This window comes from Lepisosteus oculatus, chromosome 17 (genome assembly GCF_040954835.1).
Source record: "Lepisosteus oculatus isolate fLepOcu1 chromosome 17, fLepOcu1.hap2, whole genome shotgun sequence".
Lineage (NCBI taxonomy): Eukaryota > Metazoa > Chordata > Actinopteri > Semionotiformes > Lepisosteidae > Lepisosteus > Lepisosteus oculatus.
In genome coordinates, this window is record NC_090712.1 from 11,879,174 (window position 1) to 11,904,960 (window position 25,787).

Here is a 25,787-nt window from a genome sequence, read left to right on the forward strand (position 1 = left end):
GAAACTGGCTAAGGTGATGTATTTTATTGCAAACCAAAAAGAAGTAACATACAGGGAAAATCATGGAATTTGACTTGTTGAGAACTCATTTTTTACAGGCAAGATTTACATATTCAGATCTTGAAAATTACACAACATAACAAGCAGAAGAGTGAAGCTCTACTGATTTACTGCAGTTCTGCTTTGAGGTCTCATTTCAACAGCTTCTTTCAGGAAGTCTAATGTGGTGTACCATAGAAAGAGCTAAGAAAGTAATGAGCTCCCTCTGCTGGATTGCTGCACTAACATGAGCAGGATGGCTCTGTGATAAACGTTCTTAAGTATTAAAGGTACAGGCATGAAAACACACGCCTACCCTCTTCTTCTACTGTTTTCCTCTTGAAGAGAGCTTTTCTGAAACAGGACTCAGAAAGTGTAGACATTAAAGGGTTTAGCCTTCATTGACTCCAAAATGTTTTGTAACATTAAAATACTGCCTCCCTAAACCAGGTAGTATTGTTATGAAAATGTCTATGTAGTTTTAGACGTTCCTCTTGAAGCATTTCTTAACAGAAAAAAAAAAAATCAATCATTTTCAAACTTTAAATAACAAGCACAGGTAATTAACAATTCATTCACCCACAGTTTTAACAATAATCCTCAATTTAATCACACCTTTCCTCAGAAATAAAAGCCTTTTTAAATTGTATTTACACTCATATATACAGTACACACACACACACAATTTTGCCAAAGCAAGTGCACAGTCGTCTTCTGTCCCCCAGGGGAGGGTACTGCTGTCCTGAGGTTGGTGCTCTGGTTGACAAAGCTCGGGCCCTTGGGGGGACCTGTCTCCCTTGATCCACCTTCATAGCGAGCCACGCAGGCCATCCGTCTGGATCACTCCTATTGTGTCTCTTGCAGTTACAGGCTAGCTTGGAATGGAAAGCAGCCCATTCTCATCTGCTGTGTCCAGAATCTTGCAGATAACGGGTGATTCCACCTAATTGAGCACAAAAAACAAAAACTTTTGATAACGCCGCGGACAGATGCCACAGCCTGCATGACGTTCGATTATATAAAAAAAAGGGTAGTTTTGATATCTTTTTTTTTTAAACGATCACAGCTTTAGTCATAAAAAAGGGTTATCAAACGTTTTTTCAAAAATTCTCAGTAGCATTGAAAGGCAGACAAATTGAAAACGGCACTGGATTTCTTTTTAGTTTTGTACTTTTGTGTAACCCTGAGTAGCTGTGCTGTTGCTATATTTGAGCACTAGAAGGATCATAATCTCACTCACCCCAAGGATGTACTGGCAGGTCTGCGGCTCCAACATATATACAGTGACAGCATGAGGGGATTCGGACTCCTTGCACCTGTTGCATTCAAAGAGGAGGTTGGGGGAAAATGTTACTTAAGTATTCCACAAATACTGTATTTGCTCTCAAGAAAGTAACACAGCATTGGAAGCAAGTATGAGACATGTAAAGGTTGAATTTACTATGTTTTGAAGTTTATTACTTACTTAAGTTTCACGATCACTTGTCTGGGTTTTCCAGTCAGGTCACACACATCCCCATGGCCATAGAAATGGGAAACCACTCTGTAAACACAGGTAACAAAAGGGCATGTTTTACAAATCATGCAAATGCAATAACTCAAGAATGCCAGCAAATCAAGGGAAGGGAAATGCATCATATAATTAATGCAGCTCAAAAGTATATTTTCAAAACAGTTTTGCTATAATTTAGTATGTTTCTAGTTTCTTTTTTGACAAGTTTTAGACAACAATCCGTATTTGTTATTAAGGAAATTAATAAAACAGCAGGGTGAAATGAATGTGATTCTCCAGAATATATCTCCATTACCACTCTGTTGTTTTGTCCTATGATTACAGTACTGTGACTAGTGCACAAAACTGAGCATGTGACACAGGCTGTGGCTAGCCTGCATGTCTTTGCATCACACGGCAACAACTTGTGCGACTGCAAGAGCCCCATTCCAAGGAAAGGCATGAAACAAAGACAGGGCTTTGCACTGCTGCTTTCAGTAGCTTCAAATTCAAAATTTGATTAGTCACATTTTCTCAGCTCCACAGAGACATCTATTCAGTTAGTGTTCCAGACAACAGGAGGAATGTGCAGAACAGAGAAAAGGACATACTTTACTTTCGGAACAGCCTCATCCTTCAGCTGGTAGGATCTTGCTATATTCTTTTTCGCCCACTCCAAATGCTCCTCTTTATTCCAGTTCCCCACCACAACAATGTTCTTTCCAGACTCTTTGTCCTTGGAAGTAAAAAGAGACTTAAGTTTTAATTCCGATTCACTGAGTAAATTCATTAAGTGTTTCAGTGAACTATGTAAGCAACACAAATCCAAGAACATCTGCTATTATTTTTACTGGATTCTGAGTATACGTCAAATAGTTTTAACAATGCAATGACAAAACTATTTGAAACAAATGACACACCTCGTGATACTGGTGCACATGCTTCCCATAACAGAACTCATATTTCCACCATCCGACTCCCTAAAAAAAAAGAAAGTTTCAGTGTAATTCTGTCAGTAGCTGCGCTACTCTGTTGCTACATTCATTCATCAAGCCCACTGTATATAATAGCCAGGCCAAAAGGAGTAATTGTTACTAATGCTGAACTATAAATAAACTACCGAGACAGTTATGGATAACTACACTAAGTTTCTTGTTAGCTGATCACTGCAGCAGTATTTTTTATATCCTGAGGGTAGACAGATCTGCACAATAAGTTTAGACAACATTAATTGTATATAATGAACAGTTTCTGCTGTGCTGTTGGACTATAGATTTTACTGTCAGTTTACTGTGTAGCATTATCCACACACCCAGTGTTGGCAAGTGTGGCTATGTATTGTGCTCTTTCAGGTACTTACCCCATGCAGGCAGTAGGAGCCACTGAGGAACTCCTTGATGAGCTGCTCATCGGTTAGCCTGGAGATATGAGTGGTGCCCACTGCCACCTGCGCCTGCGCCTGCCCCCCCACATTGATGGGCTTATGTGTAGAAGAGAAGAGCTCCTCTCTCAGTGAAGAAGCCTCCTCCTCTCAGGGAAGGAAAAGAGACATGGGTTATGAACAATACACCCTATTCATGCAATATCCTTATTCCAGAGCTTGGTTAGAAATCATGTGAAATAAACATTGATGTACAAGATAAAAAGCAGCCAGGCCATAATTCTTAAGGATTAAAATATTTTTACTGGTGAGTTAGGTCATTTTCAGTCATTTGTGGTGCAACTAAAGACATTGCAAAGAGCCAGTCTTGGCAAAGAAACTGTAGGAAGTCCATAGCACCAGGTCTTACAGATTCACTTGCAATCGTGTCACTGGGCTGCAGCATGAAGGAGTCACAAATGAACCGCAGAGTGTAAACAGACTGAGGGAGGCTAGGAGGTATTAACCAGCAAAAGTCCCTTACCTCTCTGTCCTGGGTGGAGCTGAAGGGCGGCCTGAGCAGCTCTTCCTGTTCACGGTCCAGCTGGGCGAGGCGCTGGGGCCGAAGAGGGGAGCCTTGCAGGGACTGGCAGAAGATGTCATTGACCGGCGAGGTTTTAAACCTGTGGAAGCAGCACAAAAGCCTTACGAGCACAGGGTAAGTGTACACAGAGAGAGCAGTCTCAATACAGAGCCATTCTGTCTACTTGCTGAATTTATCAGATCAGGTGAAAGGCGTTTTTAAGTACATCGTTACATAGCATGAAGCTCCTCATCAATATAATACGAAAGCAAACAAATCCTATCTTGCACGTGTTAGAGTCTAGAGAGGCATCTACTGAGAGGCTGTACCTGTACTTGGGGTGGCTGCAGAGCAGGGGTGTCAGCACCACCACCTCATACTCGCAAGTGGTGACTTCAGCAATGGACAGGATCTCGTGCTTGGCCTCTGGATGGCAGACATACATGATGGTGGTGGACCGCGGCTGGTTCTGCTTCAGAATGCAGGGTGTGCCATTTCCCATCTCCACTGGGTAGTAAGGTGTCAGCTGGCCTTCTATGTTCTTAGTCGGAACCTAAAGAACAAAAAAAACAACACAAGTTAACAATCTCTGGGAGATAAGATCTTCAAATAGGTGACTAACATTAAACTTATTCCTAAATATGTTTAAGATAAAATGGGCTTATTCTTTAAACATTGGAGATATCACGTAATTTGAAAACAGATTTTACAAAAGCAGTGTTGGATGCTAGAAAACAAAAGCAAGAGGCTCCATCTAGAGGATGTTCTTGGCATTACATGCTTTCAACAAACCTTGGTGTTTCAAATTGCAAGCATGATTTGCTCTGCATATATTGTAAATACATTTCTACAAATGCAAAGTGAATTTGAGATGTCATTTGACAAATGCTACTTTATTATTTCAAATACATTCACAGGTATAGAATACAACTATAAAATTACTCCACTAACCTCCGTCTCAGTTTGTTTTTCTGTGTCACTTTCTTCCACTTTCTCGGATTCAGGTCCTGTAGAATAGATATCAGACTCTTTTAATAAAACAACAATAACCAACATATCTGAGTAAAAAGATATAGGCTTTAAAAACGGATCAGAATGTTAAACAATTTCTTTAAATAATACTTAAATTTCATGAGAAATATTGCCCTACTTGCGTTTTAGAATACATATGTCAACACAAAGTCAGAAGACACAATTACAGTGCATACTAATACTGAGAAAGGTTTAAATATAAAGGTTCCATCAGATATTTTGTTCAATTTAAAATAGTATGACCCATTGCCAAATAAGACTAGGGTTTGTTTCTGGCCCATCTCAATGAAAGACAACTTTCACACATCTGACTTACCTGCTGGTGATGGTTCACTCTTTCTAATCATGTTTCCAAGGAAGTACTCCTGGATATTTATTTTCTGCAGCACAAAAAAAAAAGTCATCAATAAACAAGGCCTCTTTCTAATGTTTAATGAACTGTTGTTTTGGTTAACTTCAAAAAGAATGGTGCATTACAGGAAACAGGAGATAATGAACACAGTCTAAAAACAGTACAGTCTAAAAGCTGTGCAGCTTTCGGATCCAGCTGTGGAGTGGAGACAGGAATGGCCCATCTCTGAAGCAGCCTATGGTCTACACCCCTCCACACACTCACCTGTCCAGTCTCCTTCTCTTCATGATACTGTCGCACATGCTTCCCATGACACACTTCATAAGTCCAGTAGGACTCAATCTGAAACACAATCCACGAGGGTCTGAGTGAACTGTCACAGAAGACATCAACACCACAGTTGTCCTACAACAAACGGCCCTTACTCCACAAAGTGCCAGGCTGATCCATGAACGTAACGTTATGATACAGGTTCTGATTTTTGTAAAAGTTAACAAAAAATCTCCATATTTTGTAAGGCTCAATTATCTGATTTTCATTTTACCAGTGCTTATAACACTAGCATTTTTAGCTGCGGGGCTAGATGTGATCATCTGACAGCTGGCAGTGTAGGTTTGTCATGTGTTTTTCTACCCTACTAGTAAAAGCAAAAGTCTATACTCTCATACACTCTCACAAAGTACTGTTTTTTTATTCATTAGATAATGACTAAGAAAGGTTACAAATGAGGAGAGAGGAGGCCATGTAGTCCTTTTGGCTCATGAGAAAAAAAGCTGAGTATTGAAATACTGTATAGCTTTCAAGAAACTGGATTCCTGTGACAAATGATAAATATCGTCTGGGGCAAAATATCCTAGCACTGTACTGTATATAAGAGGGTTCAGGGAACACCTGGCAATTACATCAGGCAGAATTCAGTGAAACAATACCACACAACAGAGCGACAGGAAGACTGGTTCCTCTTCTATCTCTCACCCTGTAGGAACAGCTGCTCTGTCTAAAGAGTGGCTCCAGCAGAGCAGCAGGGTTAGGGCCAGTGTAGACTTTGTTTTCATCCTGATTTGGTAGAAAGAACAATATGAAAAAGAACAGTACAGAGAAAGCGATAGAATCGTAAATGGTTAATGCTAGAACCATTACCTTGAATATGCAAAGAAATGCTTGTTTTTAATTTTTGAGGATATGCATTTTTATTCCAACTCAAATTTGAACTACTGGATATCGAAGTCATCATCTTTATGTTTGCTTTTTGGAACACCGTATCAGAAGCCACAGGTAACTGTTATCATTATTCTCCCTTTTGTCATTTAAAATACTATTTGTCTTTTGTACAGCTAATAAGAAGAAAAATGTATTTAAAAAAAGCTGTCTGTCAACCCAGACTCACCTCATCTCCACCTGACAAGGATGGTATCATGCATTTATATTTCTCCTTGTCTGTTGTTGTCATAATAATGAAGTCGTCTTCTCTATACAGGGCACCAGAGGTTGGCTGTCAGAGTTGCATGAAAAAAAATCACACACAAATGACTAGTTCATAAAATAAGGGCTAGAGTACTACTTTTCACAAAATCCCTGTCACTGAGAACACAGTTATGAATCATAAAAGTGAAATCTGTGATTAATTACAAATAATTATTAATTTTAAAACATTAAAAGCAGAACTGTAGGTCAATGTATTAACAACAATGATTGTCAAAGTAGATGCACTAGGTAAAAATGCTGATTTGCACACTACTGTAGTTGAGGTAAAGTCTCGCTTTCCTCCTGAACAGTCTTTGAAGACGTCAGGAGTCCCCAGAACTCTAAAAACCCCAGAGGAAAAACAGAGGATCTCACATTTTGAGTAAACAGGTTATGAACAAGAGGCAGCAAAACTTGTAGCTTTAATGAACACTTCACATTACATATAAAAAGACACAGATGATTCTTAATCTCTAGTGCAGGAAATGGCATTCAGATCAGTCATTAATGACTTAAACCAGTCCATTACTGGTTTTATGAGACCAGTTTAAAAATGTTGTCAGTGCTTTGAAGAGGTCTAGAGAACCAGTAGACACACTGGCCTCTCAGGATGGGGATTGCACTTCCCTGGACTAATGTGTAAGTCAGAATTCTGCTTTCTACTTTACACAAATAGTGTACATCTCTCACTACTTAGAGATTTGAATTAAATATGTTACAAATATGTTTCAAAAAGTCAATCTCACAGTAGGTCAAGAATACCTAATCAATTTTTTATTTTTGGCTTTGGATGCGTTAATTAAATAAGACAAAATAACATTTTAGATGTCTTACATGTCCGGTCTCCCTGCAAGTTCCAGTTTGACACAACTCAAATAATCATTTCGATTATTATTATCATCATTGGGATCTTTGAGGTTTTACTATGCTATCACATTTATCAACTAATACCATCAGCAGTATACAATCAGATAATCGTGTGCACGACTCAGTCACTATCTCTCACACAAACACCACACAGTACACCTACCAGAGAGAACTCGGGTCCGGGCCATCTTATCTTGAACGGGATGTCATCTGTGAAAGTAGGCGACCCCCCCCTGGCCGTCACGGCGGCGCTCCAAACCTCCAGAAGCCCCCACAGAAGCGCCAACTGTTTGCTGCACATCTCCCCGGACTTCATTTTCCTGTGAAAGACCGCTGTTCCCTCATACGACAGAGATCCTGTTTAATGTATCTTACAGGGGGTTTCAGAATCCGCACCTGGCGACAATTCATTTGTCAACAAGCTGAACAGGAAAAAGAGCGATTGCTTGCCACGTCTTCTTCCGGTACACATTTCTGTGAAACATCAACACTTCCGGGTAAAACTTGTTAAAGGGAGTCGTTTTAGTAACTGTTTGTCATTGTTTCCGTCCAGTTAACCCAGTCGCATCCTAGAGATGAACAGATCCTGTTAATCGGAAATTACAAAGAACGCATTTCTGTTCTTCAGCCTTCTGTGTAATGGTGTCTACTGCAGCCAGTTTAAAATGCGCTTCACTATTCTGGCGAAGGTGCTTGAGATGAATTTGCCTATGCGTATGATTGATGATTTTGAACACTCGAATGGGCTCTGCTTATAGTCTTCTCTAGTCAGTAATTAAAAGGTTCACTTATAGTAGACATAAACTCCTTTATTCCGCTAATGTAGGAAATGAGTCGTCTCTAGACTGCATCCAATTCCATTATGGAATATATACAACCGTAAGAGAGAAACCATTTTCAAAGAATGGCGTAATTCTAAAGTTATCACCTAAATGACGATGTACAGTACACCACGTTAACTGATAATTGTTGCTGGGCAAGATGCCAAGTGGAAGCAACAACCCCAGGAAGGAAACATGCAGGACAGGGCACACCATGGAGGTCCGTTGCAGGGCAGACACACAATAACTCACACCTAGGGCCACTTTTCCCAGAAGTCAAATATCAAAATGTTTAGGACTGTGAAACACCAAGAGGAAAACCACACAAACTTGGAGAAAACATAAAAACTCCATGCAGATAGCACCCAGGTCTGGAACTGAACCGAGAGCTACAGTATTGCTAACAACTGCACCACTGTGCCACCCTGTATTCTTCAACATACCACAAACTGATAAAGCTTTGCTTGAGGTAAAATTAACAGAGCAAACGCCATATATTTGTTGTAAATGAAGAACATGTTCTTAAAGGTCTTCACACGTCATCTGTTATGTCATGGGTAAGTTTTGGTTCAAGTCACAAGATAAGGTCAGTTTATTATGTTTGCATTTCTTTCGTAAACACTGTCACTGACTCTGTACTAAAAATTCACCAGCATGTTCAGTGTTATTCAAGTGAGGTTTTTGGCTAGTTCTAATGGATGGGAGAGGGAGTTAAAGAGATCAACCATATTATTAATCATAAACAATAAACTAATAATGTTTAATGCTTCAAAATCATTAACCCATGTGTGACTGCTGAGAGGGCCTTTATCAAGTCACAATTATGTTGTTAAAAACATTAAAACTACCATTATCAAGGATTGTTATATACGTGAACATGCATTAAACATGAAAATGAAAAAGGAAAGAGATGCAGGGCTAATCCAGGAAATTTGTATGGAACATTCAAACTGTGAGAATATATTTTCCATTTATAATGCAATTTGGACACTGCAGAAAATGAGCTGTGAGATAAACTAATCCTGTAGTGACAGATTCTTCAATGGTTCTGTTGTGGTCCTGAGAATCAGGAGAACTTGCTGTGTTCTAGACACTGGAAATCCTTTCTGTGCATTTATAATACAACTAGCCCACAACACCTGTGAGATATTATGCATTAAAAAACCTTTAGTTTCACCTCTTTATTATTATATTTTAGATTTGTAAGCTTATTGAGAAGTCAATTAAATATGTATTCAAACATCTATAGTCTTGTGCACTGTTCCCTGAGAGCTCATCAGTGGAAGTTGCCACTTTCCAAGCGCTAAATAGAGCCCTTTAAACTGCTAGCAAGCACTGTGCTTAAATGAAATACAGTAATAAACTACAGTAGGATAAATCAACATTAAAGAACATAAACAGTAAATGTTTTTGACACATTGTCACTCCCAGTCATGTCCATCTATTATAAATCGAACATCTTACTATTTTTAAAAAGTCCTTCTTTTTGCCTCTTAACTCTGATTCAGCATTTGATTAGTGAAAACAACATCAACACATTTAAATTATTTATTATTTTTTTACAGTATACAAATGGACATGTATAGTTACATCAAAGGACATTCAATTTCAGAGTGTTCTCTCTCATGACCATGGACTACAGAGTTTTTGTTTGGTATCGATAACATTTTTGCTGAATGTAAGTTTTTGGAATTCGTTTTGGACACAAAGAACTTGTAGGTAAACTGTAGGTAGTGTTCGACATCCTGTCCCGTCTGATTCAAGTACATCATAGTTTGTACCGCGGGTGCTGAATGGCAGGAAGCAGTTTGGAAACACTTAGCCTCCCCTCTCCTTCAGGAGACCCTTGACTAATTTCTCCAGGGAAAAGAGGTGCTCATCAGAGTCCTCAGGCACCAGGTCCCGAACAGCGTTGGCCAGTTCAAAGAGGTACTCGGTGTTCCTCCCACTGGGCCCTACAGCACATAGAATCTGCTGGGCAATGTGCTCCAGTGGTGCTGGGCCCAGGTAGTTAGGATTGTCACAGCTCCCGATGTAGAGCAGTGTGTGCAGGGGCTGTGCAGGTGGCTGCTTGGGATAAAAGGTCACCGTTGTTACCCTGTATCCTCCCTTTTCCCTATAATCAAGATACTCCTTCACCTCCTGCTCCCTCCCAGACGGCAGCTTGTAAGCCACGCCCCAGACGCATCCCTGCAGAGACAGAAAGTCACCCACTGAGCAACACTAAATGCACATAACATAACACATGGTCGTACTGAATGTATTACTGAAGCAAGAAGACAAATGAGCGTCAATCTCAGACACTCAGAAGCAACACCTTTGATAAATTAAAATCCATTAACTGACGTTTGAAACAAATGTGTAATTCTTTCTCCCTAGAATTTCGAGAAGATAAATGAAGGAAAAGGCCATGAACAGGTCCCAATGTTAAAGCTCTAGAATTTAGCATTGACTACAGTTTGTTGACGCCGTGATCCTAACCATCAGTGTAAAACGTCCACCACAAAGCTAAATAATGAGAAACCCAAATGAAACAGACTATTGTACACATCTGGTACATGGTTTACCTGCTTGACAAAGCGCTTTTTACTCAGTCCTTTTTACAAGCATGCAACAATAAAAGACTAGAAAGGGACAGAACACTGTAAGTATTATCTATAGATGCTGAACAGGTTCCAGCACTGATGTGAGAAAGCCTGTAAAATGAGATCATCTATGCTGGCCAATTTTACTCCCAAAACCTTCTCCATACTTACGTTCAGTGCAAGCGATGCAAAGACATTCTCTAGGTTTTTAATATTTTAAGTGCAAAATATGAATTTAGAAACAAATACTTAATACATCTTACCTCAGGATTTTCCACCAATGTTACCACTCTTCCAGGCTAAAAAAAAGCAAGACACTACAATTTGTTAATAAATTGAATGCACAATTCCTGAAATACACACAGATACAGACCTTTTCTTAAGTAAGGGTAAACTGCATTTTACTTCATTTCTGTTGAACTGGCAAAGGATACTTTATTAATGTGAGACTTCATCCCAGTGTGGATCTGTAATAAGTGAATAACACCACATAATTCCAATGCCTGTTTAAAAGGCTCTGAATCCTGTCGGTTCCTCTCAAAACAGCAGGCAGGGTGAGCCTCCTTTGGATTGCCCTACTCCCATGCCCGGCCACCTGGCAAAGTCTAAAAACTGTGACTGGAGGCGAGGAGCTGTTGGACATACAGTAGGTGTCTTTCCTAGGATGGGGTAATACCGAACAGGGGCAGCAATAAGAAGACAAAACATGATTTGTTTCATTGGAAGTTTCATTTCACACCTATCGACACCTATTCTGACTTCACACCTTGCCTCTCTTTCTGTCCCCTGCTCCCACCTCTCGCTCCTCCTCTCAGCCTTTGTTCTCCCGCTACATTACCTTTGCCTACTGTCTTGTCTCTCTCACACCTGAAGAAGGCTCCACAGCCGAAAAGTTGTGTTTTCTCTCTTCTTTTTTCCAGCATGGAATAAACCTATTACTTGTTCCTTTGCAGCCTACGCATGCTGACGCAGCTACCCACCTGAACTATACAGCTCTCATCCTTACTTGAGAAGTTATTCACTTTAGACTGAAACTTGACCAGTGGGTTACAAAAACATTTTGCCAAACATCTTTTAACATATTTGCTGTTCATAAATTGGATTTGTGGCAATATTTATGGTAATAGTGTAAGAAAAGCCTACAAATAAAAGGTCTTGATCATTTGGGAGCAAGTTTCCTTTTTATCCAATGTCCTAGTGTTGTTTAAGGAAACTCTGTAAATAATCTTATACAAGGTAGTCATGTTTTTTTTTTTTGTCTAGATAGGGCAATAAAGTGCTGGGTCTGTGTTTTGTCCATTCTCTTCCTGTTAGTAAGCCAACAGGGGGTGGCAATTTACAGACGAAGTTTAAAATCCAATGGCTTCACAATCTTTGATCTTGTCATATGCCTGATATTTAAGCCATACCTAGTAAAGGCGTTCACTCGGCTGAAGAAATGGGAAACTACACGGTAGGAGAGCTGGTGGTAAATATCAAAGTCAGCTCCATTTCCTAATTATTTTTAAAGTATTAACTATCGACTTCACGATCTTGCAATATAGAACTGATACAGTTATCATATTCCATCTTAAACACATACGCCTTTTCCATGAAGACAACTGCTAATCTACTATATAACATTTACGATTTATTTTACATACAGGGTATTGCAGGCGTCTTAGGTTAGTGTATATGGCGACAGTGACACATACGGAATGATCCTTAATAACAATCAGATATTCCAAAGCTGTAAATGGTGGCAATACGTTACATGGTATAATGGATAGCAATATTTTTGCCATGCTCTCTCTGACCTTGCCCGGAACTCCGCGGTGATCTGTGCTGCCCTGCCAGAATCTCCTGCTGTAACCGGTGATATAACCGACCTGTTTCTCCTCGAAAGGAAAATCCACTTTCCAGATCAAGGATCCGTAACCGAAAACCCACATGCCTTGTAAGATTTTTTAAACTCGGTTTATTAAATAAATATTTCCTTTTTCTGTAACGGAAGGCAGGGGGCAATCAGCTGTGAACACAAACAGTCATCATTAACTACACTTAGATATAATGCCAGTTTAAAAGTGGGATTTCAGGATCACCAGTATAGACGCATCAGCCTGTCACTCAAGGACCTTGGGATTTGCAGTCCAATTAAGATTTTGTTTCCACGACAGTCAGGATATGTGCTGAAGGGATGCACGCGTAACATCAGATTTTGGTAGAATTTCGTCCAATTTGTACGGTTAAAATTACTGTTCTCCAAATACGTCTTTTTAGTCATTGTGAACTATGTGACCTGTACAATAAAACTACATAACCCAGGATTCCGTCGTGTATGTACGGAAAATGTCAGATTGCTAAACCAGTAAAGAGAGTAGGAACGCCTACTATAAGGAGAAGCCAATCGAAAGACACAAGTGGTGTTGTCGCAATCCAGGAAGTGGAAACTTGTGGTTTGTTTTGTAGGCGCAATTTTATATGTAGTGGCTGATGGTGACTTAACAGTATAGTATTTTTGAAGTACTTAACATAATGCTCAATGATTTATCATTTTTTAGAGGAACATCGGAGTTCTGTTTATGTTTCTTTAATATACAGGCAAGTTAAATATCAATATAAAACAGAAGTATTTTTAGATTGAATGTTTAAGTATTCTGCTGCATTTTTAAATTGTATCTAAATTGCATGATCAGAGTGCTGGGATAAATACAAAATTAAGATCAGATTGTTCACGTTAATGCCAGATAAATTGCATAAGATCTAACAATAAGGGGTTCATTTAATGATTCGATTTGCTATGTACAGTAATGTAGCGGAAAGATAAGCAGTATAATTATGACATTTGTGTGAGGTTGCAGCAGGCACTAATTTTAATTTACTTAATTCAATTCTGACATCCTCCTTAAACTGTTTACAGTACAAACTTCGTTTTTTATAGTGGTGAGTTCTTCCTCTGATAGGAATGGTGTCTTTTAGTTACTTCATGCGATGTTGTAAAAGCTTTCAATGTTGCTGCGAATCAGACCAAAGTTAGAAATTAAACTGATCGATCTTACGCCGAGATGGATTTCACCGAGGCGTATTCCGATACCTGCTCGGCTGTTGGCATCGCTGCGAGGCAGGGGAACGTGAAGTTGTTGAGAAAGCTCATTAAAAAAGGTTACAGCATCGACATATCCGACAACAGGGGATGGAGCTCTATACACGAGGCAGCGTTCAGTAACTCCCATAAATGCTTGAATATACTAATTCAAGCTGGTAAGTACATCCTTTATTACCCTAAAACAACTATAAAATACCTTTTTGTTATTTAGTATCTGCTAATAGTTTTTATTGCATACCTACTGTACAAGGTTGCCAGTTGAGCTCATGGGTTGCAATGTGAGCTTCTATTTACAGCACAATATTTGGGAACGCAACACTTAGTGCACGTATTTAGTTTTTGGCACCCGCTCCCCTTGTTACAGAATTTTAGGACGCTTTGGCACTGGTGTTGTGCCTGTTTTTGGAGCTACCGATCAGTTTATTTTAATCATCACACTGCGTGCTTTTTATATCTCCCCTGCTTTTGTTCTCCTGCCGTCCTCCTCTTCTTCAGCTGATTCCGTCAGTTTTGTGAACTCGCGGACCTATGAAGGAGAGACAGCCCTGCACCTGGCTGCAAGGAGGGGACATTGTGTCATTGTGGGGCGGCTCCTGGAGGCAGGAGCTGAAGCCAACCAGGTTACTAATGAAGAGACAACCCCCCTGTTCTTGGGTAAGAAACACTAGGCCTGGTTTTTCAGGCTTTTATTTTGTGCCTATTTGACATTTAAGAAAAAAACACTCACAGACTGTCTATGTGAAGGGGCCAGACTGTTTCACCCTTAAACCTGAAATGCACTATGATGATTTTTGGTTTAAATATAGTACTTCTTTCTGCCAGATGTGGTTGGATGATTTATTCGGCTTGGTAGATGGGCCACATTTGTCTAGCTCAACATATATTATGCTTTTAAAAAAGGTGTGTATCCTACCTAATCTGATACTGTGCAATGAATCTGTTTTGTATTATTACTGATTTTACAACCTGTCAAGACAGTGCAATAAAACATAATGTTAATGTGGGCTTAATAAACATTGACAGGATTTCATGCCTTAATTTTATTTTTCAGTAGAATAATCTTCATTTTTATTACTAAAATATTTTAATTCCAAGAAGACGATGCAAGATTTAAATGAAGTTTTCATTGGCACAAATTATTTCTTCATTTAAAAAAACCTTTTAGGAATAAAAACCCCTGCAACCCGTAGGGAATTCAGTTATCTGCAAAAACTTTTTTTCTTTGTGATCTCTTCATTAAAATATATTTCATTGTGCTCAAATGGGTTGCCGAAGAAATTCAGTTAACACATACTGGTAAAGAAGATTTTCTCCTTGAAACAAAAGATATTTCTACAGGCTGTTAAAAGGAGGAAATTGAATTACAGCTAACCTTTTTCCATGCTGATGGTTAACTGTGCCATTAATTTTATTTTCTTATTCTACAGCATTTAGATCTTCCTCTGGTTTGGTTCACCTAAGACTTTGCTAAACAATCCAGTTTGTGTGTAGGCCCAAAAGAATCCTATTTGCATTCTAGTCTGCATTAGTACCTCCTGAAAAACAATTGATTTATGGTTCTTGTAAAACTGGTGGAAAGCAATTTGTTGGCTGTAAAGAAAAGTCCTGACATGAAACTCTTTGCAAGTCTGAAAAAAAACTACACTAATGAGAATAAAATGGACTTTATGATGACAGTCTGAGTCAGACTGGACTGTGAATGCAGATGGGTGTTTCAAACGTTTACAGGCTGTTCATCTTTCACTACTTCACGCCTTAGGTTGAGCAAGCAATGGTTAGGAAAGGTAAAGCATTATGGCTTGTATGCAACTAGGTGTTTTGAACTTTTTCCCGTTTGTCTAGCTGTGCAGAACGGTCACACAGATGTTGTGAAGCTGCTGGTGAGCCGAGGAGCTGATGTCAATGGGTCCCAGTCGCTGTGTGGGTGGAATTCTCTACATCAATCTGCTTTTCAGGTATTCTGCATTTTCATTTTCACTATATAATCTTTAATAATAATAATAATTGCTTACACTTATATAGCACTTTTCTGGACACTCCACTCAAAGCGCTTTACAGATGATGGGGACCCTCCCCCACCACCAATGTGCAGCCCCACTAACACTTTTCCCAGGAGGTCTCCCATCCAGGTACTGACCGGGCTCACACCTGCTTAGCTTCAGTGGGTTGCCAGTTGTGATTTGCAGGGTGATATGGCTGCTGGCTTAAGAGATAAACCTCTTTGTTTTAAAACATTACTGATCATTTGTTTTTAAATCAACATTAATTTCGAGTTACATTTGTTTGAAAACTGATTTGCTGTGAAATTTTGTTTTCTCTTTGAATATATGACTGTCCTATTTATAAACTTTTAAAAAACGTATTTTACTTCATAAATCTATTTAGAACATAAGCAGGGTTACAAACAGAAGGAGGCTTTTAAGCCCATAAAACTGTTTTGGTTGGTAGTAAGTAATTGATCTTAGCATCTCATCCAGTTGTTTCTAAAAAGAAGTCAGTGAACCTCAACTGCTGGGTTACTTTTTTCATAACCTTAGAGTTCAGTGTGTAAAGTGTTCTCATGTCCTCCCTGTTCTCTATTTTAAATGCAATTCCACTTAGTTTCCACTTGACTCTGTCAGTGCCTATAAGGATTTTGAATACTTGAATCAGGTCCCCTTGTAGTCGTATTTATTCAAGGCTAAAAATTTGCTCTTTTAGCCAGCTAGTTCAGGATATTTCTTTCAGCCCAGGAATGTATCTGGTTGCTGTTCTCTAGACAGCAATACCTTCTTTGTAATATGACAACCAAAATTGTACATGTAATTCTATATGAGGTCTTGCTAATTGTACAATGTACTAATACATAATATACCTACCTCTTGCTTGCAATTATGATTGATTCCCCAATTATCTCAAAGATGTAAAAGATGTCAGCATAAACACTCAAACCATTTACTTTATTAACATTAATGTTTATCAATATTAAGTCTTCTGCACATGTGCTTACACACTCAATCTGTTATTTACATCTTAGATAATTAACGAACCAGAATTAATTTGCAGATTCAATAGTATTTGCTTAAGTAAAGTTTAGTCGTTCCAGTTAGTATGCATGAATCTTTTAAATAAAGTACAAAGACCAGTAGTCCTAATTCAATCTCCTGTGATAGTCAGCTAGTTACTTCACCCTAAATCTAGCATTTACTCCTTATTTATACTTTGTTTTCTATTAATTAACTACTGTAGTCCTTAATCCAAATATGCTCTATATTGTATGCCTACTACATTAAATTTATGAACTGATGTTTCATGAGGAAGAGAAGAATCTTTTGCAGTTTTCTCCATGACTACTGGTTTCCACCACTTGGTGTCCCTGTTATTTACACTGGAAAAAATAGAGAATTGCTCTCTAAAATCTGATAAATAAATAGTCTTTATTCCTGGCATCTATACTAAAAAAAAGTCCTGTGTGTACTACAGACTGTCTGTCACGGTGATTTTATGTTTCAATGTAAATTAGCAGAAAAAAACCCTGAAACATTTATCCATTTTGAGCCACAATAACCCAGCATTTCACAAAGGAAGAAGCCTGTTTTATCTTGAAGCATACAAAGTCTGACCTATGTATTCAAACACTATTTTTATTTTGTTTAGCAAAAAACGTTTTGAAATTGAAATGATTTTTGGTCAGGAATTCTGCAGTTAATTAGAGTTCCATTTGGCAGTAACTTCTTCTGATGTTAATGGATTCATATTAGTTATGTTTTTCTGTGTGTTCTCAGATAGGCAGTAATGATTTTAAGATGTTGCTGTCTGAGTGATGAAGAAAGCAAGCTTTCAAGATGGACAGGTGTCATTGTGAATTTATTTTTGGAGTGAAAACTGTGGTGCTCAAGTGTTGCAGCACTGTAGGGACATACAAAGCTCCACAGAAGAATATTTCAGTTACTCCATGTCATTTACATTACTACTACTAATAGTAATAATTTCTTATATCACTAGTAGTACCGCTGTATAATAGATGAACCTAATCACATTCCAGGACATTAAAATCAAAAAGGACATACAAAACCTGGTGTTTTTTTTTTACTGCCATCTTTTGATTCAGTGTTTGTGCTAAATTTGTATCAGTTGAAGAGGCATGGTTGGTTGAGTTTTATTTTAATAAACACCAAGTGTAAGTAAAGGTGACTTGTTCATTTGGTTACTGTAAGCTCCCAAGGTGTAGGTAACATTCCCTAACATACATGTCTAACACACTGTATAGTATGTCCACCTGTCATTTACAGGGCTTTTGAAGAGTGTCCTGGCATTATGGGAATTATTTCAGTAAAATAGCTTGTAGTAACAGCACACTAACATGTCATTACCTATGGGACCTTTGTTTTTTAAGAGATTCATATAGTTAACAGATTTAAAAATTTATTTGAACAATTTAATTTTATTAAAAATACAAGCACTGAAATGGGAGGTTTTATGTACATGAACAAAGATGCATTGTTAAGGAAAGAAAGGGGTCTCCATCTGAAAGAAATTACAACCATTTTAGTCCCGCTCCACTTTTACACCACCAAGGCACCTGCATCAGCGCAGTGTATGTTCACTAGGTGTCACTGTGGCAAATGGGAAGGAGAGAGAGCTGCCTATACTATAGAATAGGAAGTGAAGCAGAGCCTTGCAGAGTGGAATGAGAGGTTACATCACCGAGAACGTGCTAGGCTGCATTCTTGGCACATCCAGGCGACCCTCCCTGCAGCGTCCCCCCCAGTCACAGTGCAGGGCTCGTTCTTCATCTGCAGGCTAGAAGGAGAAAAATAATTTCATTTTACTGCCCCCCTGCTTGGATAAATAATGAGATATTGTAACAAAAATTACATGTGCTAGATGTGCTTTTTGGAACATGGGTAGTTTTATTTTTGTAACCTGTAAAAAGAGTATTGCTGTCAGCTGCCATTGTGCAAGAAGAAATATAGGGGGCAGAGTTGTCCTTTTCTTTCCTTGTACTTCATTTTCAAATCATTTTCAAATAAAATGTGAATTATATCCCTATGATGAGTTCTGAATGTGGAGTTTTTGCAGCAAGGTGTCTGAAAACTAAATCTAAAAAGAATATATTATTTTGAATAATACTCCATTACAGAATTTTTAATTGATCATTCACGGGATCCGTATAGCATTTAAGGACCAGGATGTATCAAAGTATAGCAGCAGAGGAGATTGAAGGAGCTGTAGGTTGAATACCTTTAGAAAATACTTAAAGTCTGCTGTACCTATTTGTCCTTGTTCATCATGTATTTTAGAGCAATGATAAAAAACTAAAACACATGAAATGAACTAAAATGGTGGAAGAACACAGAGTTACCAAAATAGGCTGTGCTTGAATATGCTTTTTAAATATTTGCACCAAATATAACATTCTTGGAAAGAATGTGAAGCAGTCTGGCACTTCTCTATGGGAGCTTTTAATGCTCATATCAATAGTGTGCTTTTGTCCTGCTGGAACTCAGCGGGAGAAGGTGACTGGGCATTCGTACACGCTTGACTAATATTCCTGATCAATAATTAATCTACAGCGGTGTCCTTCTGGGGATAATGAGTGTTTCACACTCCTAACAGATGTTAATTTTAATTCCTGGCTAAGAGGGCCACCAGTCAAGGTTTGAGATTCTTTTTCTATAAGATTAGACGTCCATGGCAGGGTTCTCAATCATTTAATTGTTTCTCCTCTCAGCTGAAACCACGAAATGGCGTCCTTGGTGAGATATCATATATATTTATATAATTAGAAATACTCCATTCACACATTCTTCAAGAAATTGCAGTTTTCAGTCTGGTGCCTGATTTTACAGATGCCTGCCATATTAATATGAGCAGACTTGATATAAAGATGATGGAGGTGTGATAAACTCTTTTAAGTGCACCATGGAGTAGACATGAACACATCCATAACTGGCTAGTATCCTACATTTAGTAACCTACTCTAGGAGTAGAGTGGTGGCTCTGTCGTTAAGGATCTGCACCTGTGGCTGGAAGGTTGCCTGTTCAAATCCCGCGGCCGGCAGAGGAATCCTACTCTGTTGGGCCCCTGAGCAAGGCCCTTAACCCCAGCTGCTCCAGGGGCGCCTTATAAATGGCTGACCCTGCGCTCTGACCCCAAGCTGCTCTCTCCGTGTCTGTGTGTCTCATGGAGAGCATGCTGGGGTATACGAAAAGACAAATTCCTAATGCAAGAAATTGTAAATGGCCAATAAAGTGTAATGACATGGATGTTAACACTGCTGCACAATAGTGCCTGGCTCTTCATTCTTGGAATGGGCTTCGTTCTGGGTTGAGTTTGCATGTACTTCTCATATTCATGTGAGTTTTTTTTTTCCACTGGCCAGCCCAACAACGTAGATTAGGTTTAATTGATTACTCTAAATTGTCCCCCGGGGAAAACATTATCCCCTTGAGGAGGCTAAATGGGATATTCACAGTATTAATTGCCTGTGGAGCAGAGCAGCTCCTCTTTGCCCTACCACCAGTCTGGTTATGGGCTTATTTGGATACTCCAGAGCTCTGTACATGCATACACATACATGCTCACTGACTTACTTCAGCAGTTTTACCAGCGGTTGTTAAAGAGTATGGGTTTCGAGGATTCTTTTAATGAATACAGGTTTACTCATTAAAATGCTGTTGGGCTCTGCAGCACCACTAAGCTATTTCTGTCTCATTATAGTGAAACCCATCTCCTGGCAGCCACCCATGGGACTGCATGAAAAGCAGCTTTTAAAGAGGGGCCTGTATACACTGCCTGTTTTATATCAAGGTGGAAATATCTGTTTTTGAAAACAGTGGTAACTGGGATCCCAGTAAAAGGTTTTGATGAATATAGGTTTTGGACAGCATGCCAGTTTGTGGCGATGAAGCAGTTTGTACTAAAAATGTTTGCTTGTTGTGAAGTTTGCTGTGATGCATTTTTCTAGATCAAATCTATAATTCATCAGACAACTAAATTCTTATTTTGATCCATCTTCAACAGTATTAAAATTGAGTTAAACGGTTTTGGAAGTGGTGTTTTTTGATTTCACATTAGCTTGAGTTTTTTATGTGTATAATTGATTGGCCTAACCCTGAACACTGGAATCCCACCTGTGCAGTGGGCTAATACAGCTATAGCAGCACTCCTCACTTTAAACCAGTGATCAATATTAGAAGCACATAAAGAAAAGCAAAGGTATGTGAATTCTAGATTCTAGGTATGTGAATTCTATAAAATATGTATAAAAACAAAGTTTAATTGAATAATATCTCAAAAGAGCTTTAGCTTTATTTACATGGTTTATTCTGCTAAATAACATTTGCACATCTATTAAACCTTGGGATTGCCATTGTCAAGTTGCTAGTGTCTATTATAGGTTAATGCTAATAGGATACCAGTTTAATGGCCTTTGTCAACTGGTGTATTAATACAATGTTGAATTTCTTTCTTTTCTTTCAGGGGTTCTCTGAGGTCATGAAGATCCTGCTGGAGAAAGATGCTGACATAGAGATCAGGGATGATTTTGGAATCACGCCGCTGTTCATTGCTGCTCAGTATGGGCAGCATGAGTGCCTGAAGAGTCTAGCAGACTGTGGTAGGAAAGTGTTTTTTACCCCTTTGATTTTGGAACTGTCCAGATGAAATACCTTGCTGACCAAGATGTGGTTTTAGGGGCAAATGTAAACTGCCAGGCCAAGGACAAAGCCACACCTCTGTTCATTGCAGCCCAGGAGGGACATCTGGGCTGTGTGGAGACCCTGCTGTCCTACGGTGCTGATCCCAACCTCTTTTGCAACGATGACGCATGGCAGCTGCCTATACATGCAGCTGCACAGCATGGGAGAGACAAGTAGGTTCCCGAGCTTTAGTCACTGACAGGGCATTTTCTTTCTGCAGTGCAGAATTGGTCCACATTCTCAATCTGTTGCACACAAAACAAGCTAAAGTAAAAATTAACATCTTTTAAGTTTTCTTTTTCTTACCTATGACTCATTTTATTTTGAAATTTGAAGATATTTTTGTGCTAGTCTGACTAAATTTTTCCAGTAAATACTACAGATTCCTTGAGGCTATGTACTGTAAGTGTAGGGTTTCGTGTTGTCTTCAACTGTCTTCCAGAACAACACTTATTAATCTGTGACCAGTGCTGTAGAGCACCCTGCTAGCACTACAGTCAAAGGCCCGTATCTGCTTGACAGACACATGCTAGGCTGTTAGAAATGTGCCTTTACTCATCTCTGAGTTTTTCCCCCACGGCTTTATAGATTTCCTTGTACAGCTATATTAAAGATGTTTGATCAGCCTAATTTACATTTCTGGGCAGAGCCAAATTCACATATTGTAAATGGACAATGTCTGACTGCTTTTCTGAGAATCCAGTTAGCTGAAAATTAAATATTAATATGATATGTCAGTCATCTGTTTTGTTGAAAGGGTTTTTAAGATGGAGCTTTGAAATGTCCTTCAAAAGTAGTTGGTACTATCAGGTACTTACTGTTTAGAGTGCATATTCAGGGCCTGTATCTTCACAGAGCCACTTAGAAGTGGATAGATTTTCCACCAGGAGAAGTACAATTTTGAAGATTACAATCATGACAAACTGAACTGAATCCCTCATAAAACATACCTGGTTTAATATGTAGGCTCCGTATTATTGCAGGATCCTGGAGTTGCTTATTCCTCTGACAGATCGGATGTGTGATATGGGGAAGGGGAAAGTGAGTCCTGTTTATTCTGCGGTGCTAGGAGGTCACACAGAGTGTTTGAGGATTCTGCTGAGAGAAGGCTACAGCCCTAATGCCCAGGAATGCTTGGTGTTTGAGATCTTATCGCCACTTTGTTTAGCAATTTCTGAAAGGTGAGTTTAAACGGATTCATGCATCTCTGGTTCTGTAACACAATTGGATTGCACCATGGAAAATATTAAAGAAAAAAGAAAAGCGCTTACCTGTTATATATTGAGTCCTTGATATTGATGCAAAGCTCACAGATGCATTTAAGTTTGAGGACAATACCATTCTCTCTCTGTGGATAGTACATATTGTACCAGAAAGCTCTAAGTAAGATAACTGTAATAGATAAGTATATTTCCCAATTCATGTACAGTATGTTGGCAATGTAATATTGGTTCAGTGTTCTGTAATTTAGAATATATTGTGCTCAAAGATCTTGAAGATGTGAGAGGTTTTGATTGCCTTATGTCACTTAAAGGAAATCACACCTACTGACACACTTCCCAGGTGATCTTGTCTAATTTCTCCTTCCTGGGAAACCTGAGGAAAAAACAGGAAATTGATCTTCAGGATCCCGGTCTTCCATTAGTTTGATTTTATTACCTTTTGTTTTACACAGGATTACTCAAGTGACAATGTCAGGTATTTTAGTTGCTGCTGTAAAGCAATTTCATTTGATTATATAAGGTTGTAACTAATGAACGTCTAATGAACAGCCCTGTTACTAGATCAATGTAGGTTTCCACAATATGAAAACAAAACTTTTATTGATCACCTGTAGTTGTAGGTACAGTAGCACCTTTTTCATGTTATCTAGAGTGAAGACATTGGTAGCTATCTTGTGTTCTTGCAGACCCCAGTCAATGAACAGTATCAGATTTATGACAAGATTGTTGGAGGTGAAATGGGTAAACAACGATCCACCACATTCCCATTTACAGTACCTTTAATTAGCTCTTAAAGTTTTATCAGCTTTATTTCCTCTTCTCGGTTTTTTTATTAGGGAGCAATCAACCTACAGCAAGCTTCTTGCCTGCTTGAGGTGCATGAACTTGCCCATTTGTGGCTTTGACTTTTCAGTCTGAGACCTTCCAGTTCTTGGCCATCATGAGTTTTGTTATATGAATCAGTAGTTAAATGCTTTTTTTGTTCTTCTGTGTATGAGTTGCTGTTTTTTTTTTAAACGAGTAGTTCTTATTTTGAGCATTGGATTTTCCCATGGGAGTCCCAGGCTTCCTTGTGTGACAAGCCAGATTGCTGGAGAGAAGGCAGTCCCAGCTAAGGGCCTCTGAAGATATCTGGGTCTCAGCTGAATTCAGCCACAGCTGACAGGAACCTCATTTATCAGCCTCACTGCAGTAGACTCTTGTAGGGACAGAGGGTATAAATTGAAAACTAAGAACCGTGTAGTGAAATGGAAAGAAAAAAATGTCTCACAATGTTGTCTTACGTATTAGAAAGGCAGACTGTAGCCAAGTGGGGTGTGTCTTAACTTGTAGAGTACATTAATGTGAGTAAGGGTAGCTAAAGGGTTCTGTGGTAGAATTACTGTTCACGGACGGAAATCTTTTGTTTGATACACTGACAATGTGGTGGCCTTATAGCATGTACCCAAAAGTGGGCCAAAGTATTTTGAATATTAACAGCTATTCATGTCATCATTAAAATATTCTTTTTACTTTAATTTATTTATTCAAGCACTAGACCGATGTGTTAGCGGAACTATTTCAAATTACAAGCTTTTTTTAAAACTAATGTTAGGTTGGCAGCAGGTATACGGTATACCACCTCGAAACCGGACATTGTCAGATGTCTGAAACATCATATCATAAATTTTAATAACCACTTATTTAATTTAGTGTCACTGTGGCCTGGAGCCTATCCTGGGCAGCACTGAGCACTTGTCTGGACAATTCCTGGACAGTACACCAGTCCATCGCAGTTATATGAAATTAGATAATATTTTAGTAAACAAAACTATTCTTGTTTAGTAAACAAGAATATTTTAGTTGCTGTTAGATATGGTGTTAGTGGCCCAGTAGGTGCTCTTGCCTCTGGATTACAAGTTCCAAATTCCAAATTACCATCTCACTACGGAGAAAGGAGGCACTGTGCTTTAGGAGGGGCGTGCTTAAGGATGATACTTTAGACTGTGGACCAGTCCACACTGTGGGCACTGAAAATCCTGTTATGACTTTTTAAAGAGCAGCTGTTAACCCTAATATTATAGGCTAAACAAAGATATGTGGTTTCTTCTTTCATCTTTTCAGCATACCTGTTTCGTAGGTTTATTAACTGTTCTCTGCAGCTTGGGATATTCTTAGAACATACTTGCTAATGTGGGGAATTCCGGGATTTATTTTTAATTGTGTGCTATATAGAGTGAAACAGCAGTGCATAATGTGAAGAGTCTGGGTGAGAGCTGGAGAGTTTTAATAAATGATCAGGCCCTGTGAAGCCATGGCAGAACTGCTGCAGCAGCATTTTAGACTGAATTAACTCCACTTTTGGAAACAAGATACAAGATTTCAAGAGAATGCGTGGCTGAGGGCTTTTATTTTATTATTTAATGTCTCTGACCACAAGCATGTATGTAAGTATTACATTTAGAGCCGAGTCACCTAGAGCATGCTAATTTGAGTGTTGTGAATGACTGAGCCTGGCTGCTCTGTGAAATCCAGAATTTTGCACATGATGATTTGCATGCTAGAGGCCTCTTGCAGCCTTTTTTGACAATCGTCATATTACTTGTGTTCCATTTGAGAAGAAAAGAGGCACTTCAGTCACACACAGATGCTCAATTATTCAGTTTGCCCATCATGAATTCACTGTAAGGATGGGTCTGCCCCCCAGACAGGGCAAAGGAGACATTTCCCCTGGCAGGACTGTGCATGACAAACCAAGCACGTTAAAAGGAAAAAGACACAATGTACACTGAAGAGGTCATGCATTTGCACAATGGTTACTCTGTCATTTCTTTGGGTATGAAAATTTTGCACTTTTATGATCCATGGCTCTTAGAAACTGCCAAATCAAGCAACTTTCACTGTCAGTTAGTTAATTAATCAGGCATAGCACAAGGCAAGTGCTGGAAGCCTACTAAAGCTCTTACAGTTTCCAAACCATGAAATATTAGAGAAAGGAAAAAGGATATAGGAAATGCATTACAAAAATAAGGTGAATACTATTTATTATTGTAATTATTTCTGAAGAGTAATGAATAAACTGCAATAGAGATATTCAGGAATGTCTTTGTCCTACAGTATATGCTGAAGCTAAAATAGGATTGGACATGTGTAAGAAAAAATGTCTTAAGCCAAATAAAGGAGTATGAATAATTACATTTAGATTTAAATAACTTTAAATGT

At 38.8% G+C, this 25,787-nt stretch overlaps 3 protein-coding genes across 7 annotated transcripts in view; 1 reads left to right on the forward strand and 2 right to left on the reverse strand.

The window, feature by feature from the left end:
• Positions 1–9: 9 nt before the first annotated feature.
• erlec1 (endoplasmic reticulum lectin 1) lies at positions 10–7,662 on the reverse strand. 2 transcript variants are annotated; one of them, XM_015363284.2, is made up of 14 exons: positions 7,353–7,662; positions 6,246–6,350; positions 5,834–5,914; positions 5,123–5,200; positions 4,823–4,886; positions 4,426–4,481; positions 3,804–4,027; positions 3,436–3,574; positions 2,892–3,056; positions 2,452–2,511; positions 2,143–2,267; positions 1,505–1,582; positions 1,280–1,355; positions 10–982 (listed from the first exon to the last, which is right to left on the reverse strand). In XM_015363284.2, the coding sequence occupies exons 1-14, from the start codon at positions 7,503–7,505 to the stop codon at positions 911–913; spliced, it is 1,476 nt and encodes a 491-aa protein (XP_015218770.1). In that variant the 5' UTR covers positions 7,506–7,662; the 3' UTR covers positions 10–910. The 2 variants fall into 2 exon arrangements, with proteins under 2 accessions (XP_015218770.1, XP_006638835.1); XM_006638772.3 differs by having other exon boundaries at positions 2,892–3,059.
• Positions 7,663–9,544: 1,882 nt separating this feature from the next.
• chac2 (ChaC, cation transport regulator homolog 2 (E. coli)) lies at positions 9,545–12,725 on the reverse strand. 2 transcript variants are annotated; one of them, XM_015363291.2, is made up of 3 exons: positions 12,464–12,725; positions 10,859–10,894; positions 9,545–10,200 (listed from the first exon to the last, which is right to left on the reverse strand). In XM_015363291.2, exons 1-3 carry the CDS (start codon positions 12,524–12,526, stop codon positions 9,829–9,831), a joined length of 471 nt encoding a protein of 156 aa, XP_015218777.1. In that variant the 5' UTR covers positions 12,527–12,725; the 3' UTR covers positions 9,545–9,828. The 2 variants fall into 2 exon arrangements, with proteins under 2 accessions (XP_015218777.1, XP_006638836.1); XM_006638773.3 differs by having other exon boundaries at positions 12,392–12,723.
• asb3 (ankyrin repeat and SOCS box containing 3) overlaps positions 11,716–25,787 on the forward strand; it is a 28,808-nt gene continuing 14,736 nt past the window's right edge. The window contains exons 1-7 of one of the 3 annotated variants that reach the window (XM_015363290.2): positions 11,716–12,063; positions 13,640–13,835; positions 14,176–14,334; positions 15,523–15,635; positions 21,146–21,281; positions 21,413–21,536; positions 22,347–22,544. In XM_015363290.2, the coding sequence (XP_015218776.2) occupies positions 12,034–12,063; positions 13,640–13,835; positions 14,176–14,334; positions 15,523–15,635; positions 21,146–21,281; positions 21,413–21,536; positions 22,347–22,544 (956 nt within the window). In that variant the 5' untranslated portion in view covers positions 11,716–12,033. Of the gene's footprint in view, positions 12,064–13,639; positions 13,836–14,175; positions 14,335–15,522; positions 15,636–21,145; positions 21,282–21,358; positions 21,537–22,346; positions 22,545–25,787 lie in introns of all 3 variants that reach the window. The other 2 variants (XM_015363289.2, XM_069179915.1) reach the window with 2 other exon arrangements.